The sequence below is a fragment of the Microcebus murinus genome, chromosome 4, assembly GCF_040939455.1.
Source record: "Microcebus murinus isolate Inina chromosome 4, M.murinus_Inina_mat1.0, whole genome shotgun sequence".
Taxonomy (NCBI): domain Eukaryota; kingdom Metazoa; phylum Chordata; class Mammalia; order Primates; family Cheirogaleidae; genus Microcebus; species Microcebus murinus.
Window position 1 is genome coordinate 19,922,556 of NC_134107.1, and position 14,619 is coordinate 19,937,174.

General features: G+C 38.0%; 2 protein-coding genes across 2 annotated transcripts; one reads left to right on the forward strand and one right to left on the reverse strand.

The window, feature by feature from the left end:
• The first annotated feature begins 516 nt into the window (after positions 1-516).
• LOC105884131 (olfactory receptor 4C16-like) lies at positions 517-1,449 on the forward strand. The gene has a single exon (XM_012787843.1). It carries the CDS (start codon positions 517-519, stop codon positions 1,447-1,449), a length of 933 nt encoding a protein of 310 aa, XP_012643297.1.
• A 9,581-nt stretch (positions 1,450-11,030) lies between these two features.
• Positions 11,031-11,966, reverse strand: LOC105884165 (olfactory receptor 4C15). Its single transcript, XM_012787883.2, has one exon. It carries the CDS (start codon positions 11,964-11,966, stop codon positions 11,031-11,033), a length of 936 nt encoding a protein of 311 aa, XP_012643337.2.
• Positions 11,967-14,619: the final 2,653 nt, after the last annotated feature.

The following is a 14,619-nucleotide window of genomic DNA, read 5'->3' on the forward strand; positions in this document are numbered from 1 at the left end:
TTAAGATCCTGGTCAAACATCACAGAGTCCACAGATAAATACATATATATTATATATGCATATGTATATAAAAATATATATATATTTTATATATATATTTGTGTATATAGAGAGAGACACACACAAAAGGGCCCCCATATCTCTTGAAAATGAAAAACAATAAAGTTAAAATTAAAATAGATCCATGCATCTCAACTTTGCATTTATTGAATTAGGAAAATTAATCAGATTCATGCCAAAGCTAACAAGGGCTTTTACTTGAAGAATGCTATTGGAAGGTATCATATTCAGAAGCATATTTGAGCCTTACAATAGCCCCATGAAGTGATGATTAAAACTGAGAAACAAGTGTTGATGTGACTTACTAAGAAACCAACAAACAGAATGTCTCTGGTGAGGAATAATTAATTTTGCTTAAAATATTCAATAACAGCACACAGCACACTATACATTAATTCCTTTATTTTTTGCAGATAAACCATTTCACACTTGCCCCTTCTCACCATTCATGAAACCATGCAACTGAATAATAATGTGACTGAATTCATTCTGATTGGGTTGACGCACGATCCCTTTTGGAAGAAAATAGTGTTTGTCACCTTCTTGCTTTTCTATTTGGGGACGTTGTTGGGAAACTTGCTGATTATTACTACCATCAAGACCAGCCAGGCACTTGAAAGTCCAATGTACTTCTTCCTTTTCTACTTATCCTTATCTGATACCTGTTTCTCTACTTCCATAGCCCCTAGAATGATTGTGGATGCCCTCTTAAGAAAGGCCACTATCTCTTTCAGTGAGTGCATCATTCAAGTCTTTACATCCCATTTCTTTGGCTGCCTGGAGATCTTCATCCTCATCCTCATGGCTGTTGACCGCTATGTGGCCATCTGTAAGCCCTTGCACTACACGACCATCATGAGCCCCCAGGTCTGTGGTGTGTTGGTGGCCGTCGCCTGGGTGGGGTCCTGTGTACATTCTTCAGCTCAGATTTTTCTTGCCCTGAGTTTGCCATTCTGTGGTCCCAATGTCATTGATCACTATTTCTGTGACTTGCATCCCTTGTTGAAACTTGCCTGCTCAGACACCTACGTGACCAACCTACTCTTGGTTTCCAATAGTGGGGCCATTTGTACAGTAAGTTTTGTCTTGCTGATGTTCTCCTATGTTTTCATCTTGCGTTCTCTGAGAAACCACAGTGCTGAAGGGAGGAAGAAAGCCCTCTCCACCTGCATCTCCCACATCATCGTGGTCGTCTTGTTCTTTGTACCTTGTATATTTATATACACATGCCCTGCAGTCACCTTCCCCATGGATAAGATGGTAGCTGTCTTTTATACAATTGGGACACCTTTGCTCAACCCTGTGATTTATACATTGAGGAATGCAGAAGTGAAAAATGCCATGAGGAAGTTGTGGAGCAAGAAATTGATCTCAGATGACAAAAGATGAATGAATTTTTTAAATCCTTCTTTATAGTTTGGAGTGACCTAGAAGTAGTTGATAGAGAATATTATCTTCTTATTGTTGATTTAATATAATCCTGTCTTGGGGCATGAGGATTAGTTCCTTTAGGAAAAGAAACAATGTGAACACATATACTGATTAATGTTGAGTCACATTCAAGCAGAGGAAGAGACAGATTGAGGTACAAACAGATACATAAAGCCCATTGCCTTCACCATTGGTCATAGCTGTGTCTCTGGCTCTCTTGCCTGCCACATATCACTTATGGTTTTGGTCTGTTCTTTTTTATGCTCTTCCTCATGTTGACATCTGGAGTCCCCTGCTAATAATTACCCATCTATATGCCCAAAGCATATTCACAGCCTGACAGATTTTCCCTCTTCCAAACAGTTTCCTTTATTAGACATTTTGGTTTCATCACATATTATTATCAATGTAGTTGTTCTTCCTGAGACAGAAGAAAGTACCAGATTTAAATAACTGTAGAAGATTCATGTTATAAGGGATAGCATAAATAATATAGATAATCTCCCTTTCAATTCTTAGAGTTGTACATTGAAATCTTACTACACATTTACCTAGATCCTTCTAGAATAATGATGGAGCACAGGGAGAAAATTATCCTTCTGAAAGAAATCTTGATCTAAGGAAGAACCTCACTGTGAGGATTGTAGTCACTCAAGTATTCTTTTTGTAAAATCTACTTTTTGATCCTAATGTGATCTCTTCTAATTTGGGGCCAGTATTATGTTTCTCTTGAATCATAAGAATTATAGTAATTTGTTTACAGTAAGGGCTATTATGTTTGTAGCATGGATAGTGCAAATTAAAGTGAATGCCTTTATGTGGGCTAGAAATAAATAGTGCAACTAGCTGAGGGTAGGGAATTTGAAAATATTAAAAGATTAAATAAAGAATGTGATAACCAAGAGTAATGTTTTTAGGCTGTGAAACAGAAATAGTTACATCACAGACATAACTTATTTTAGTGAGTTTTCAATACAATCTAGAAGGGAGTAGAACAGAGAAGATGGAGATGTTCAGTTGGAAAATATATCTCTGCAGTGGAGATGACTATAACACTTTATATTAACTTGTCTGGTCCCTGATACAAACAAATGTATTATGGTAGATAATGATTGGGTCTCAATTACATCTCCTTTTCCTGAGTACTTTACATTTAGTATGGGCACAGAAATTATGGCACTCGGTAAGAGCACACTTCTCAATCCTCATAAATATGGAGGATAAAATCAGTTCACTTTTCACAGCAAGTGCAAAAGATACTGAATGATTCACAAGGAAACCAAAAGACTTTCGACCTCAGCTACCCAATATGAACTGGCTGTGATAGGATTCAACGAGACTTGCATTCTGGAGGGTGCACCACCTGAACTGGTAAGAGCTGGGCCTGAGCTAAAGATTTGTAGAACAACCTGACCCTTGTCCTCCAAACTTAACTGACCAAGAGCAAAAAACTTTTACACCCTACTCAAACCCTCACTGAAACCCAGATGTCTGTGTTCCTTAGATCCTCAATCCTCAGTTACCTCTTACTTCTTGCAACCCAACCCCCCTTTTTCTCCTTCCCTTAAAAGAAAAAGGATCTAACACTAATAGTTCATACTAACTTAAGAGGGCTCTTTGGAACATTAGTCCAACATCTTCAGTTTTTTGGCTCTCCAAATGAAAGGTGCTTTCCCTGCCCCAACACCTTGCCTCTTAACTTATTGCCAGTCCTTCATGAAGTAGTACAAGCTTGACCTCGATTACACTAATTAATAAAATTACCTGACAGGGCTAGCATAGTTCCGTAATATTTGTGTGTGTGTGCTTACACACACATACAATCCATTAAGGCATATGAAATTTCTATTTTAATAATATTTGGCCGGGCGCGGTGGCTCACGCCTGTAATCCTAGCACTTTGGGAGGCCGAGGCGGGCGGATTGCTCAAGGTCAGGAGTTCGAAACCAGGCTGAGCGAGACCCCGTCTCTACCAAAAATAGAAATAAATTAATTGACCAACTAAAATATATATACAAAAAATTAGCTGGGCATGGTGGCGCATGCCTGTAGTCCCAGCTACTCGGGAGGCTGAGGCAGTAGGATCGCTGAGCCCCAGAGATTGAGGTTGCTGTGAGCCAGGCTAACGCCACGGCACTCACTCTAGCCTGGGCAACAAAGTGAGACTCTGTCTCAAAAAAAAAAAAAAAAAAAAGAAAGAAAAAGAATAATATTTTAATTTTTTGTTCAGTTTGGACATTTATAAAGAATGATGACCATTGGAAGGGATCTGGGTGAATTTCTACAGTGAGATGTTAAAGAAATGATTCCACAATAGGGCAGGAAAGTTGACGAGGGGAAAGAAAAGTTAAGAATCAGAATACTAGGTCATGTTACAAATGCATAGTCATTGGAAGAATGGAAAATAAGATCTTCGTTTATGGGGATAATAGATGCTCTAATCACTGGTTCTGGTGGCCTAAAACATTTCCAAAATAATCTCTCTGGATTGCTTCCCAGCAGGAAGGACCACAACAGAAATTTATCTAGGGTTTCCAGCTACTGAAGAACTAATAATTGTCAATATTTCTACTCATGCTGTCTAACATCAGATACAGGTGCTAATACACCTGAATATGTAAGGAAACCACTGTAACATCAGTGGTATATGGTTAACTCATCATGATGATCTGAAGCCAGCTCCGTGGGGCACACTGCGTGTGGGCTCAGAGCTCTGGGAACATGAGATCAGAGCATCCTCATTTAGGTCATGGGAGCCCATAATAACATGTGCTGTCACACTGCAGTGGAAATTGATTGGACACCTCTGCTCCAACCTTAGCTGGCAAAAGCAACAAAACCAAGTGGTTGCCTGGATATAAGTTTGATCAATTATTTTAGTTAACTCAGTTCCTCTAGCATTTGAGGAATGATTTTCATATGTGAGACTACTATTCTTCTTGATTTAAATGTAGCATTTGTACTTCATATTCTTTGTATTATTTATTATGTCTGAATCTTTTAAAAAGCAATTAATCATGTTTACTGTTTTACATTCTTTAGGAATTTTCCTCCTGTTATTTTGAGATGACAGAGCAGACATTCTGTTTTTTATTCAACACCATCTAATATAAAAAATTTCCCAAGTCTGTTTTTTATTTAAGGACCATTGGTCTAAATGAATTAAATATTCAAAAGCTGAATAAGTTTCTAAGGTTTATTTTTATTAATGTTGTAAATTCTAAAAATCAACCTTTTATATAGTCAAAGTTTTTCATATGCTAGACACTATTCTTCTTGATTTAAAATTATTCATATTTTCTAAGACAATTATAGGCTCAAAAGCCTATAACATTCTTTCCAAAATTTTAGGTAGCCAACATACTCTCATATTATGCACTTTTAGCATCAATCTATTTTTATATGCATTTAATTATGTGAAATCTCTTAATTTTCTGTGAACTATTTAATACAGTTTTTATGACTATCATTAATATTAGTAAATCACTCTGATAAAATAAATACATATGGACAACTGGACTTGCCTATAGAAGGTCAACACACTAAACATGCAGGGAGGCTCAGATTCCCAGCACTTTGATGACCGCAAACTCTCTCTCTCTTCTGAAATGGAACCCTAGTGCAGAGGAACAGCTGACACACATGCCAACTTCTATTGTACATCACCATCCTGCCCCATAATTCCAAAATTTTGATAAATTCTATCAGAAAAAAAATTAAACAACCCTATTAAAAATAGGGCAAAGGACATGAACAGAAAATTTTCCAAAGAAGGTAGACTAATGGCCAACAAACATATGAAAAAAATGCTCAACTTCTTTAATCATCAGGGAAATGCAAATCAAAACCACAATGAGGTATCACTTATCTCCCTCCAGTGAAAATGGCCTTTACCAAAAAGTCCCAAAACAATAAATGTTGGCATGGATGTGGATAGATAGGAACACTCCTACACTGCTGGTGGGACTGCAAACTAGTACAATCTCTGAGGAAAGTAATATAGAGAAACCCTCAAAGAGACACAAGTAGAACTACCACTTGATCCAGGAATCCCATTACTGGGCATCTACCCAAAGGAACAAAAGACATTCTGTAAAGAAGACATCAGCACCAGGATGTTTATAGCAGCACAATTCACAATTGCAAATACATGGAAACAACCCACGTGCATATCAATACATTAGTAGATTAATAAAACGTGGTATATGTATACCATGGAGTTATACTCAGCCACAAAAAACAATGGTGATCTAGCACCTCTTGTATTATCCTGGATAGAGCTGGAGCATATTCTACTAAGTGAAGTATCTCAAGAATAGAAAAACAAGCACCACATGTACCCACCATCAAATTGATATTAACTGATCAACAGTTAAGCGTACATATATTAGTAACATTCATCAGGTGTCGGGTAGGTGGGAGGGGGAGGAGGGGATGGGCATTTTCCCACCTAATGGGTGAGGTGGGATGGACACACTTGAAGCTCTGACTCAGGTGGAGCAAAGGCAATATATGCTACCTAAACATTTGTACTCTCATAATATGCTGAAATAAAAATAAATAAAATAAAATAAAAGTAAAATTGAAAAATCAAACAAAAATCGTCAACCTAGAATCAATATTCAGCAAAAATATCTTTGAAAACAAAGATGAACTCAAACCTTTCAGATATAAAGAAGTCAAGGAATTTGTCAGCACCAGATTTCACTATAAGAAATGTTCAACAAGTCCTTTGGTCAGAAGGGAAATAATTCCAGAGGAAATTGTAATCTACAGAAAACAACAAAGGTCACCAGAAATGGCAAATGTATGTGTAAATACCAATAATATAATTTCTACATCAGCAAAAGTCAACATTGACTCATTTTCCTATTGTAATATATAAGTTTTGTCACAAAAAAAGAACTTTCATTCTAAGACTTCTTGACCCATACAACTATTATTAAATACCCTAACGTAAATGTCCACTTAATATAACCACAACACCCCCTCCTTTGCCAACTGGAAGTTAATTTTGTTGGCTCATATAAAACAGCCCAAACCAGGCTAAAAACAGAGTTTCCTATAAATTTAAAAGTTTCATGGACCATCAAAAATATTAGTTTGTTCCAAATAGCTTATCTTAAGGAAAGAGTTTACAGAATGGCTCTACGCTGTATAATTCTGCTTTGGCAAATATTTATGAATTTAGAGAACTGCCCTGTCCCCTGAGCTTAGAAAGCATCCTCCAAATAGGAGAAGCCAGTGAGCCAGGCTGTGGTCCTGGACCTGTGACATGCTGTAGGTGAAAGTGAGACTGTGTAAGAAGAGCACTTTTAACAATCTATCCCATAAAAACTGATTGGACCCACATTTACAATGACAGGTACAATAAAGTGGAAGAATTTTTCTAGTTATGGGAAGAAATAGAAAGAACTATTGTGAGTAAAATCAGGAACAGATGATGCTGAAGACTGCTCCTGGGGCCGCAGCCGCAATTTTGGCACCTGGATTGCCTCGAGATTTAAGATGTCTTGATATCTACTTGGGGAGGGTGAAAAATGGACCATCTTCAGAACTAATAACTGAAGGCCAACACTTTTGAAACCCTTCAGAGAAAAATAGAGGAACAAAGACTAAACCTGATGGGAGGGGAAAACTTGTTAATAAGAGAGTTGACAATAAGTTATTTTAATTGGGAAATTTGTCCGAGCTGTTGGGAAATCAGCTATGACAGTGCTATCACAAACGTGTGGATAAAGATCAATTCTCAGGACCAGGCATGCTCAAACTACCGCCTGCTGAGGACATTTATCAGGCCCGCCAGGTGTTTTTGCCACCGCTGCCTGTCCTGCTTAGCAGCCAACTTGTCCAGGGCCCACAGTGCGCATGTGTGGAATGTGCACCACACTCTCCAATGGCCCTCCAACGGTCTGAGGGACCGTGAACTGGCCCCCTGTTTTAAAAGTTTGAGGACCCCTGCTCAGGACCATTGAATAATCAGTTATAGGACCAAGCCACACACCCCAATCCCTGCTCAGATTAGGAAAACCTGGTTAATGATCATTTCTGTAGCTCAATCACTGATCGCTTAATTTGCCTTTGTGAGATCTTCCCACAAGATGGCGCTCAAGTCAAATAGGAGGTCAAGCCACAGCTCCCAGAGCCTAACCAAACAGAAGTTTCTCCTAACCCTAAGTTTTGCCTGACCCTGGAGAAATTTGTAGACATACCTATGTCTTCAGAAAATATTTTTTTAATTTTTTTATTTTTTTCTATCTTATTATGGGGGTATAAATGTTTAGGTTACATATATTGCCTTTGCCCCACCCGAGTCAGAGCTTCAAGCCTGTGGATCCCCCAGACAGTGCACACTGCACCCATTAGGTGTGAATATACCCATCCACTCCTCCCCCCTCCCACCTGCCTGACACCCTATGAATGTTATTACTATATGTACACTTAAATGTTGGTTAGTTAATACCAATTTGATGGTGAGTACATGTGGTGCTTGTTTTTCCATTCTTGGGATACTTCACTTAGTAGAACAGGCTCCAGCTCTATCCAGGATAATACAAGAGGTACTACATCACCATTGTTTTTTGTGGCTGAGTAGAACACCATGGTATACACATACCACAATTTATTAATCCACTTATCTATTAATGGGCACTTGGGTTGTTTCCACATCTTTGCAATAGTGAATTGTGCTGCTACAAACATTCGAGGGCAGATGTGTTTTTTATAGTGTCTTTTGTTCCTTTGGTTAGATGCCCAGATGGGAGGGGGAGGAGGGGATGGGGATATTCACACCTAATGGGTGTGGTGTGCACCGTCTGGGGGATGGCCATGCTTGAAGCTCTGACTTGGTTGGAGCAAGAGCAATGTATGTAACCTGATCATTTTTACCCCTGTAATATGATGAAATAAAAAAAAAAATTTAAAAAGAGTGGAGGGATCAATGCCCAGAGCAGCAGGGAGGTAAGGCCTTGCACTCCCACAAATATGGTTGTATTTGAGCTCCTACAGCAGGCTGTTCTAGACCCTGGCAATACATCTGTGAACAAAAGAGAAAAAAATTCCCTGCCACATGGCTTATGGTCTATGAGAAAAAGCAAGCAAAAGCACAAGTAAATAAATTATATAGTAGATTAGAGAGTAATAAGTGCTCTCAATAAATAAAGAGTTGGTGGGGATGGGGCCTAACAAAAGCCAAGATGGAGGTTAGTGTTAATATTTTTTAAAGCACAGGCAGAATAGCATTCAGGGAAAAGGAGAGGAGAGAGTGAGCCATAAAGTATCTGGAAGGAAGAAGAAGGTAGAAGTGCAAAGTCTGCAAGGGAGGGGGGAGTGTGTGTGTGCACAGGAGCCCAGTGTGGCAGAGCAGAGGGAGGGAGTGAGGAGCAGTCAGGAAGTCAGAGTGATGCAAATGTTTAGAGTCTGCAGGTCGCTATAAGGACTTTGCTTTTCCCTCTGCTGAAACAGAGAACCACTGCAAGACAATGAGCAAAGTCATGGTTTGATCTCACTTAACATCATCTCATTTCTGACTCATGTCATTCCTTAAGTTAGAAATCACTTCTGTATTGTCTTCTTTCACATATCCAGAGGCGGTTTTTTTAAAATCCCACTTTTTAAATTGGCAATCTTTTTAATAATTATAGTAAGTACAGTAAGTCCACTTAGTGTTAGCAAAACAGTTGGATTGCCTTACAGTTCAAAACATAGGAATGAATTTCACCATGCCTAGGTAAAATCAACATAGAAAATAAAATGGAAAGCTAAAGCCGTAACTGCCATTGGGAGAATTTTGCAAATTTCTATTCATGTGCTAGTTGGAATGAAAAAGGCTGAATATACCTTTTTCAGTATTTGTTTTTCCTCAGCTAAATACTATGTTTTATTTTCTCCTTGTATATTATTACCAGAATCCAAATGAGAAGTTGGGAGGTCAAATAGTAAAAATACATTTGAATTTGAGTGTTCTATGGATCAGGCATGAATCTGTGCTGTTCACTACACTCTGGCCAGAATAATGTTTTATTTTATAATATATCAAACCCTGGATTCACAGATTTATACATTCATTAAGCCAATGATTCCAGATCATCATTTTTCTAGCTAGTTCTCAGGAATAAAGGAACTACTTAACAATAAGAATCTGTACATGAAGGGAAAAAGATTAAAAAGCTGCCCTTTCTATGACAACAGATGATGGACAAGCTGAGGAAGGACACAGGAAAAGCTCCCCAGCATGTCCAAGCCCTTGTTGCACACTTGGTCTCCTGCAGTGCACACATTTATTCAGATAATGTTGTAGACCCTAATCTTAATCCCTCGTGGACTTTCCATGTTAGGTCACCAAAATCTTACCTGTATTCTACCATATCTATTCTGAGAAAGAAAACTAATATCATACACTCTTCTATTTTGGGCCAAGAAAAATATCATTTAGTATTTTTCTACAAACTCAATTAGCAGGCATTTTATTAGTGTTAATGTTATAGAAGAAATTGAAATATTTTACTATAAATAAATTTATAATAGGAGCCACTTGCCAACCTGAAAATAACTAACCTTAACTATAGGAATTACTTACAGGACGTGTCTTTATTTGAATGATCTCTTTATTGATAATTCTTCAAGTAGAATGATTTTCCCCTTGTTAGACAAAGTCAAAAAAACTCAAATCACCAGATAAAATGAACAGCAATCCTCTTTTGAAATCTGCTTTTTGCTCTCTGATCCCTCTGACTTCTATTCCTCTGTGGGAGAACTCAGCTCACTTGGTACAGCTTTCGTACCAGTTTGCTAGTAACTTGGTCTCTCAAGTGTTCCCTTAAATTGTACTTGAATAAGAAATACTCATTGCAAACATCCTTGTGGAATCTGTTCCCTCTTCCTCTCCTATAACTGATTGGCATGAGGTGTTTACCTGACCCAGGAGAAACTCATCTATTGGCAGGACTGGGCCAATTATGTTTTATCTCTCAGGAAATTGACCAAGTGACTCAAATTCTGTAGCAGTTGGTAATGAACTCACATTAAATGGTGGAGTCATGTGATAGAGAAACACCAAGGGTTGAGGTTCTATCAATAAATGCTCTGGCTTCTTCTTTCTTGAGTCTTGGTTGTGTCTTCCTCAGAGGCACTGATATCAGTGTCCTAAATATAAACTTCTTTTCATTTGATATAGTTTAGGCAAATTCCCGTCCCTAATCTCTAAGATATTTTTTCTTCCTTTGAAAAGGTTTTTCAAAGCATGAAGTGAATGGTAAGCAAGCTGATAGGGTAATTTCCAGTATTGTTCCTTTTTGATCATCAGATTCTAAGTAAGAATAAAATTCAACTGTTCTGAATTTACACATGAGGATACTCAGTTGTGAACTCAGAGTTGCTTAGTGATCTGCAGGCAAAAACATTTTCTGACCCCACATTAACTTTTTTAAAAATAACATTATGTTACCTCTTTCCATATAAAGTATATCCCATAAAGATTTTGTCTAAGACTGTTTTCACTTTTTTACTCCTTTTATTTTTTTAAAAAAAAGTTTAATACTTTATTTTCCATCAGAAACCACCACCAGTCTGTTCCATACTTTCCTCATGGCGTTTTTCACTTCCTTATTCCTGAAAGTATAAATCAGAGGATTGAACAAGGGAGTCAGGATGGTGTAAATTATTGCCACCATTTTGTCAGAGGAGAAAGCAGATAGAGGTCGTGTGTATACAAATATGCATGGGACAAAGAACAAAACCACAACAGCAATGTGAGATCCACAGGTAGAGAGAGCTTTTCTCCGCCCTTCGGAACTATGAGTTCTCAGAGAGAACAAGATGACACCATAGGAGACAAGCAACAAGGAGAAGATTATGATACAGAAAAACCCACTGTTGACGACCACCAAGAGGCCAAAGACATGAGTGTCAGTGCAGGCCAGCTCCAATAATGGATACAAGTCACACATGAAGTGATCAATGACATTGGTACCACAAAAGGGCAACTGAAAAGTAAAGAGAATTTGTATCATGGAATGTGAGAAGCCCCCTGTCCAGGCAACTCCTATCAGAATGCCACAGAGTCTCCGGTTCATGATGGAAGAGTAATGCAAAGGCTTGCAAATGGCCACATACCGATCATAGGCCATGGCTGTGAGGACAATCACCTCTGCCCCAGCAAAGAAATGTTCAGCAAAAAGCTGTATCATGCAGCCTTCAAAGGAGATGGCTTTCCTCTCATAGAGGGAGTCCACAATCATCTTTGGGGTAATGACGGAGGAGAAGCATGCATCTAGGAGGGACAGGAAAGCCAAGAAGAAGTACATGGGGGAACCTAGTAGTGCAGGGCTGCTGAGAATGGTTACTACAATTAGCATGTTGCCCCCGATGGTGGCAATATAGACAAACAAAAATACAACAAACACTATTTTCTGAACATTGGGATTCTGTGAAAGCCCCAGGAGGATGAACTCAGTTACAAAGCTTTGGTTTTGCATGATTTCCAAGGAAAAGATGACACCTCCAATAGTGATCAGCATGTAGAATCTGCAATTATGGTAAAGAAAGATTTGCTTCAGGCCAATTTATTGTATTATAGTCATCAATGAGTTGGCGCTTCCACATACAAAATTATCTTGAGGTCTTCCGTTGTCATTGAGAACACAAAATTAGAAATTGTTGAAGATACTAGTGCAAAGTCAGGCAACATTGTGGTAGAGATAAATTACAGAATGCTGTAAATAAGCCAAGTTTCAATATGTGAGAAGGAAAGCATCAACATGTGGTAGAGAAGAGAAATAGTTTTCATCTCGAGGACCAGCTCTGACCATTTACTAGTGGCTTCCTGGAGTTATTGAGAAGCATCTGAAGCCACCTGAAAGTTATAAGGATAATAGGACCGTAATTTAATAGTGATGCCTGCCATTGGCATAGAATGGGAGCAGGGGTGACCAGCATGACATCCTAATCTGGAGATTGCCTTATATACAAATAGAAGAAGAAATGGCATGTAGTTTAAAAGCCTCTTGAAAATAGTGGCTAATCCTCAAATATGTCTTTAAAATTTTTAGTTGAATTGGACCTTTAAACAAATTAATTTATTTTTTATTCATTCTTTATAAAAGAGAATGATCTATAGAAAATGCCTAGCTCTACACTTAATGCATAACAAGTATGCCCTAAATGTTGAGCTTTCTTTAATATGTCATTTTAAAATGAGAACAGAAATTCATAAAAATAATAATGCCGATATCAGAGTGTTGTCAATGGTGACTAAGTGAAATAAGGTGGGTCTCAGGACCAGCTGCCTATAACACAGTCTGTAATAGTCCTATTGTCCCTGTTTGATTGGAGGGAAACTCATGCTTGAAGAGGTTAAGCTCAAGCAAACAAGAGATGCTTGATCTGGGGTTTGAACACAGAACCTCTCGCTCCAGCACCCAATGGATTGACAGGGAGAGGAGTGGGATTTTTCTTTTTCACGAAGAACTTCAGAGCAGGGGTCACCTTTCTACAGGTACTTACAGATACAAATTGGCAGCCACCACATAGGCAAGGGAGAGAAATAACAAGTTGTGTATAAGCCAAACCCTTGAAGTTTTATTAATTATTTGCCAATTATTTAAACAATATGGTCAGGTCTGATCAAGTATAACTACTGAGGATATACATGTTTCTAATTTATTTGCCATTATTGTGAAACAGAGGTGTGTGTTTATATTAATTGCTTACCTGCTCATCTCCCAGGATTATAGCAATGGTAAAATTTAAAAATGAGGCCAGGTGTGGTGGCTTATGCCTGTAATCCTAGCAATCTCAGAAGTGAAGACCAGAGGATAGCTTGAGGTCAGGAGTTCGAGAGCAGCCTGAGCAAGAGTGAGACCTTGTCTCTACTAAAAATAGAAAGAAATTAGCTGTACAACTAAAAATGTATAGAAAAAATTAGCCAGGCATGAGCCAGTGCTCGGCTTAGCCTAGGACCAAAGCAGGAAAGACAATGACTGAAATGCGTTAAGAACATCACATCCAGGCTCACAGAGACCTGGGTTCAAATCCAGGATCTTCTACAGGGGTGGAACATGTTAGTGAAAATTCTTCAGATTCTCCAAGCCTCAGGTGCCACTTCTATAAGTGGGTATAAGAAGAATGTCTATTGATAGGGTTCTTGTGAGAATCAGATAAGGCAACACACTCAAAAACACTGATGCAGTAACAAGCACAGAAGGTCATGATGAGTGGTGAGAACAAGCTCCCAGAGCCATTGACACAGAGCAGAAACGATAACATCTTCACTTCTAATTTCTCTTTTACCATGACCAACATGGTTTTTACTTATCCTTTTATTAATTTATGAGTGTAAAATATTTTATATTACCAGTCTCATTACAGAAGTGACATTTTTTAAATGCACACTTTTAAACTCCCTTAGTAATCCCTGAATAAGTTCTTGTGGCCAACAAGCATCCACTCCTACTTCAGACAGCTTCATTGCACAAAACCTATTGGGTGGGTGGTAGAAAGTAAAACAAGGCTTTATATTAATCAAATAATTAAATACTCCTTAATTCCTTCAGTTTTCTTTAGGGTGTTCCAAAAGCAATACTATTTTAGAATTAAAATATTCATTAGATATAAACAAACTCACCTCTTTTTCTTTCAGGTGAAAGGAATTTCCAAAGTTAGTGTTAAAACTTTAACAATGAAGACTGTAGTGTCTTCACAGTTCGTGATCACAAGAGTTATGATTTTAAATCATTTAAAAAGATAATTGCCCTAAATGCAATGTGTTGTCCTAGATTGAATCCTGGAACAAAAAAAAAGGACAGTAGTGGACAAATTAGAGAAATGTGTATAAAATCTGATGTTTATTTCAGAGTAATATATAAGTTTCATTAAATAGTCTGGACAAATATATCCATGGTAATGTAAGTTGATAAGAGTAATGGAAACTAAGTAGTGTAAAATTGCTATACTCTCTTAGCAACTTTTCTGTGAATCTAAAATTACTCCAAATGAAAAGTGAAAGAGAAAAAATTGTTCAATTTGTGCTAGCAAAACAGGAGCAATCCCAGCTTCATTGTGTACTAGCCACGTGTCATTGAACAAACCACTGTGTCTCAGCCTCCTCTGCTACAAAACAGATAGTAATAC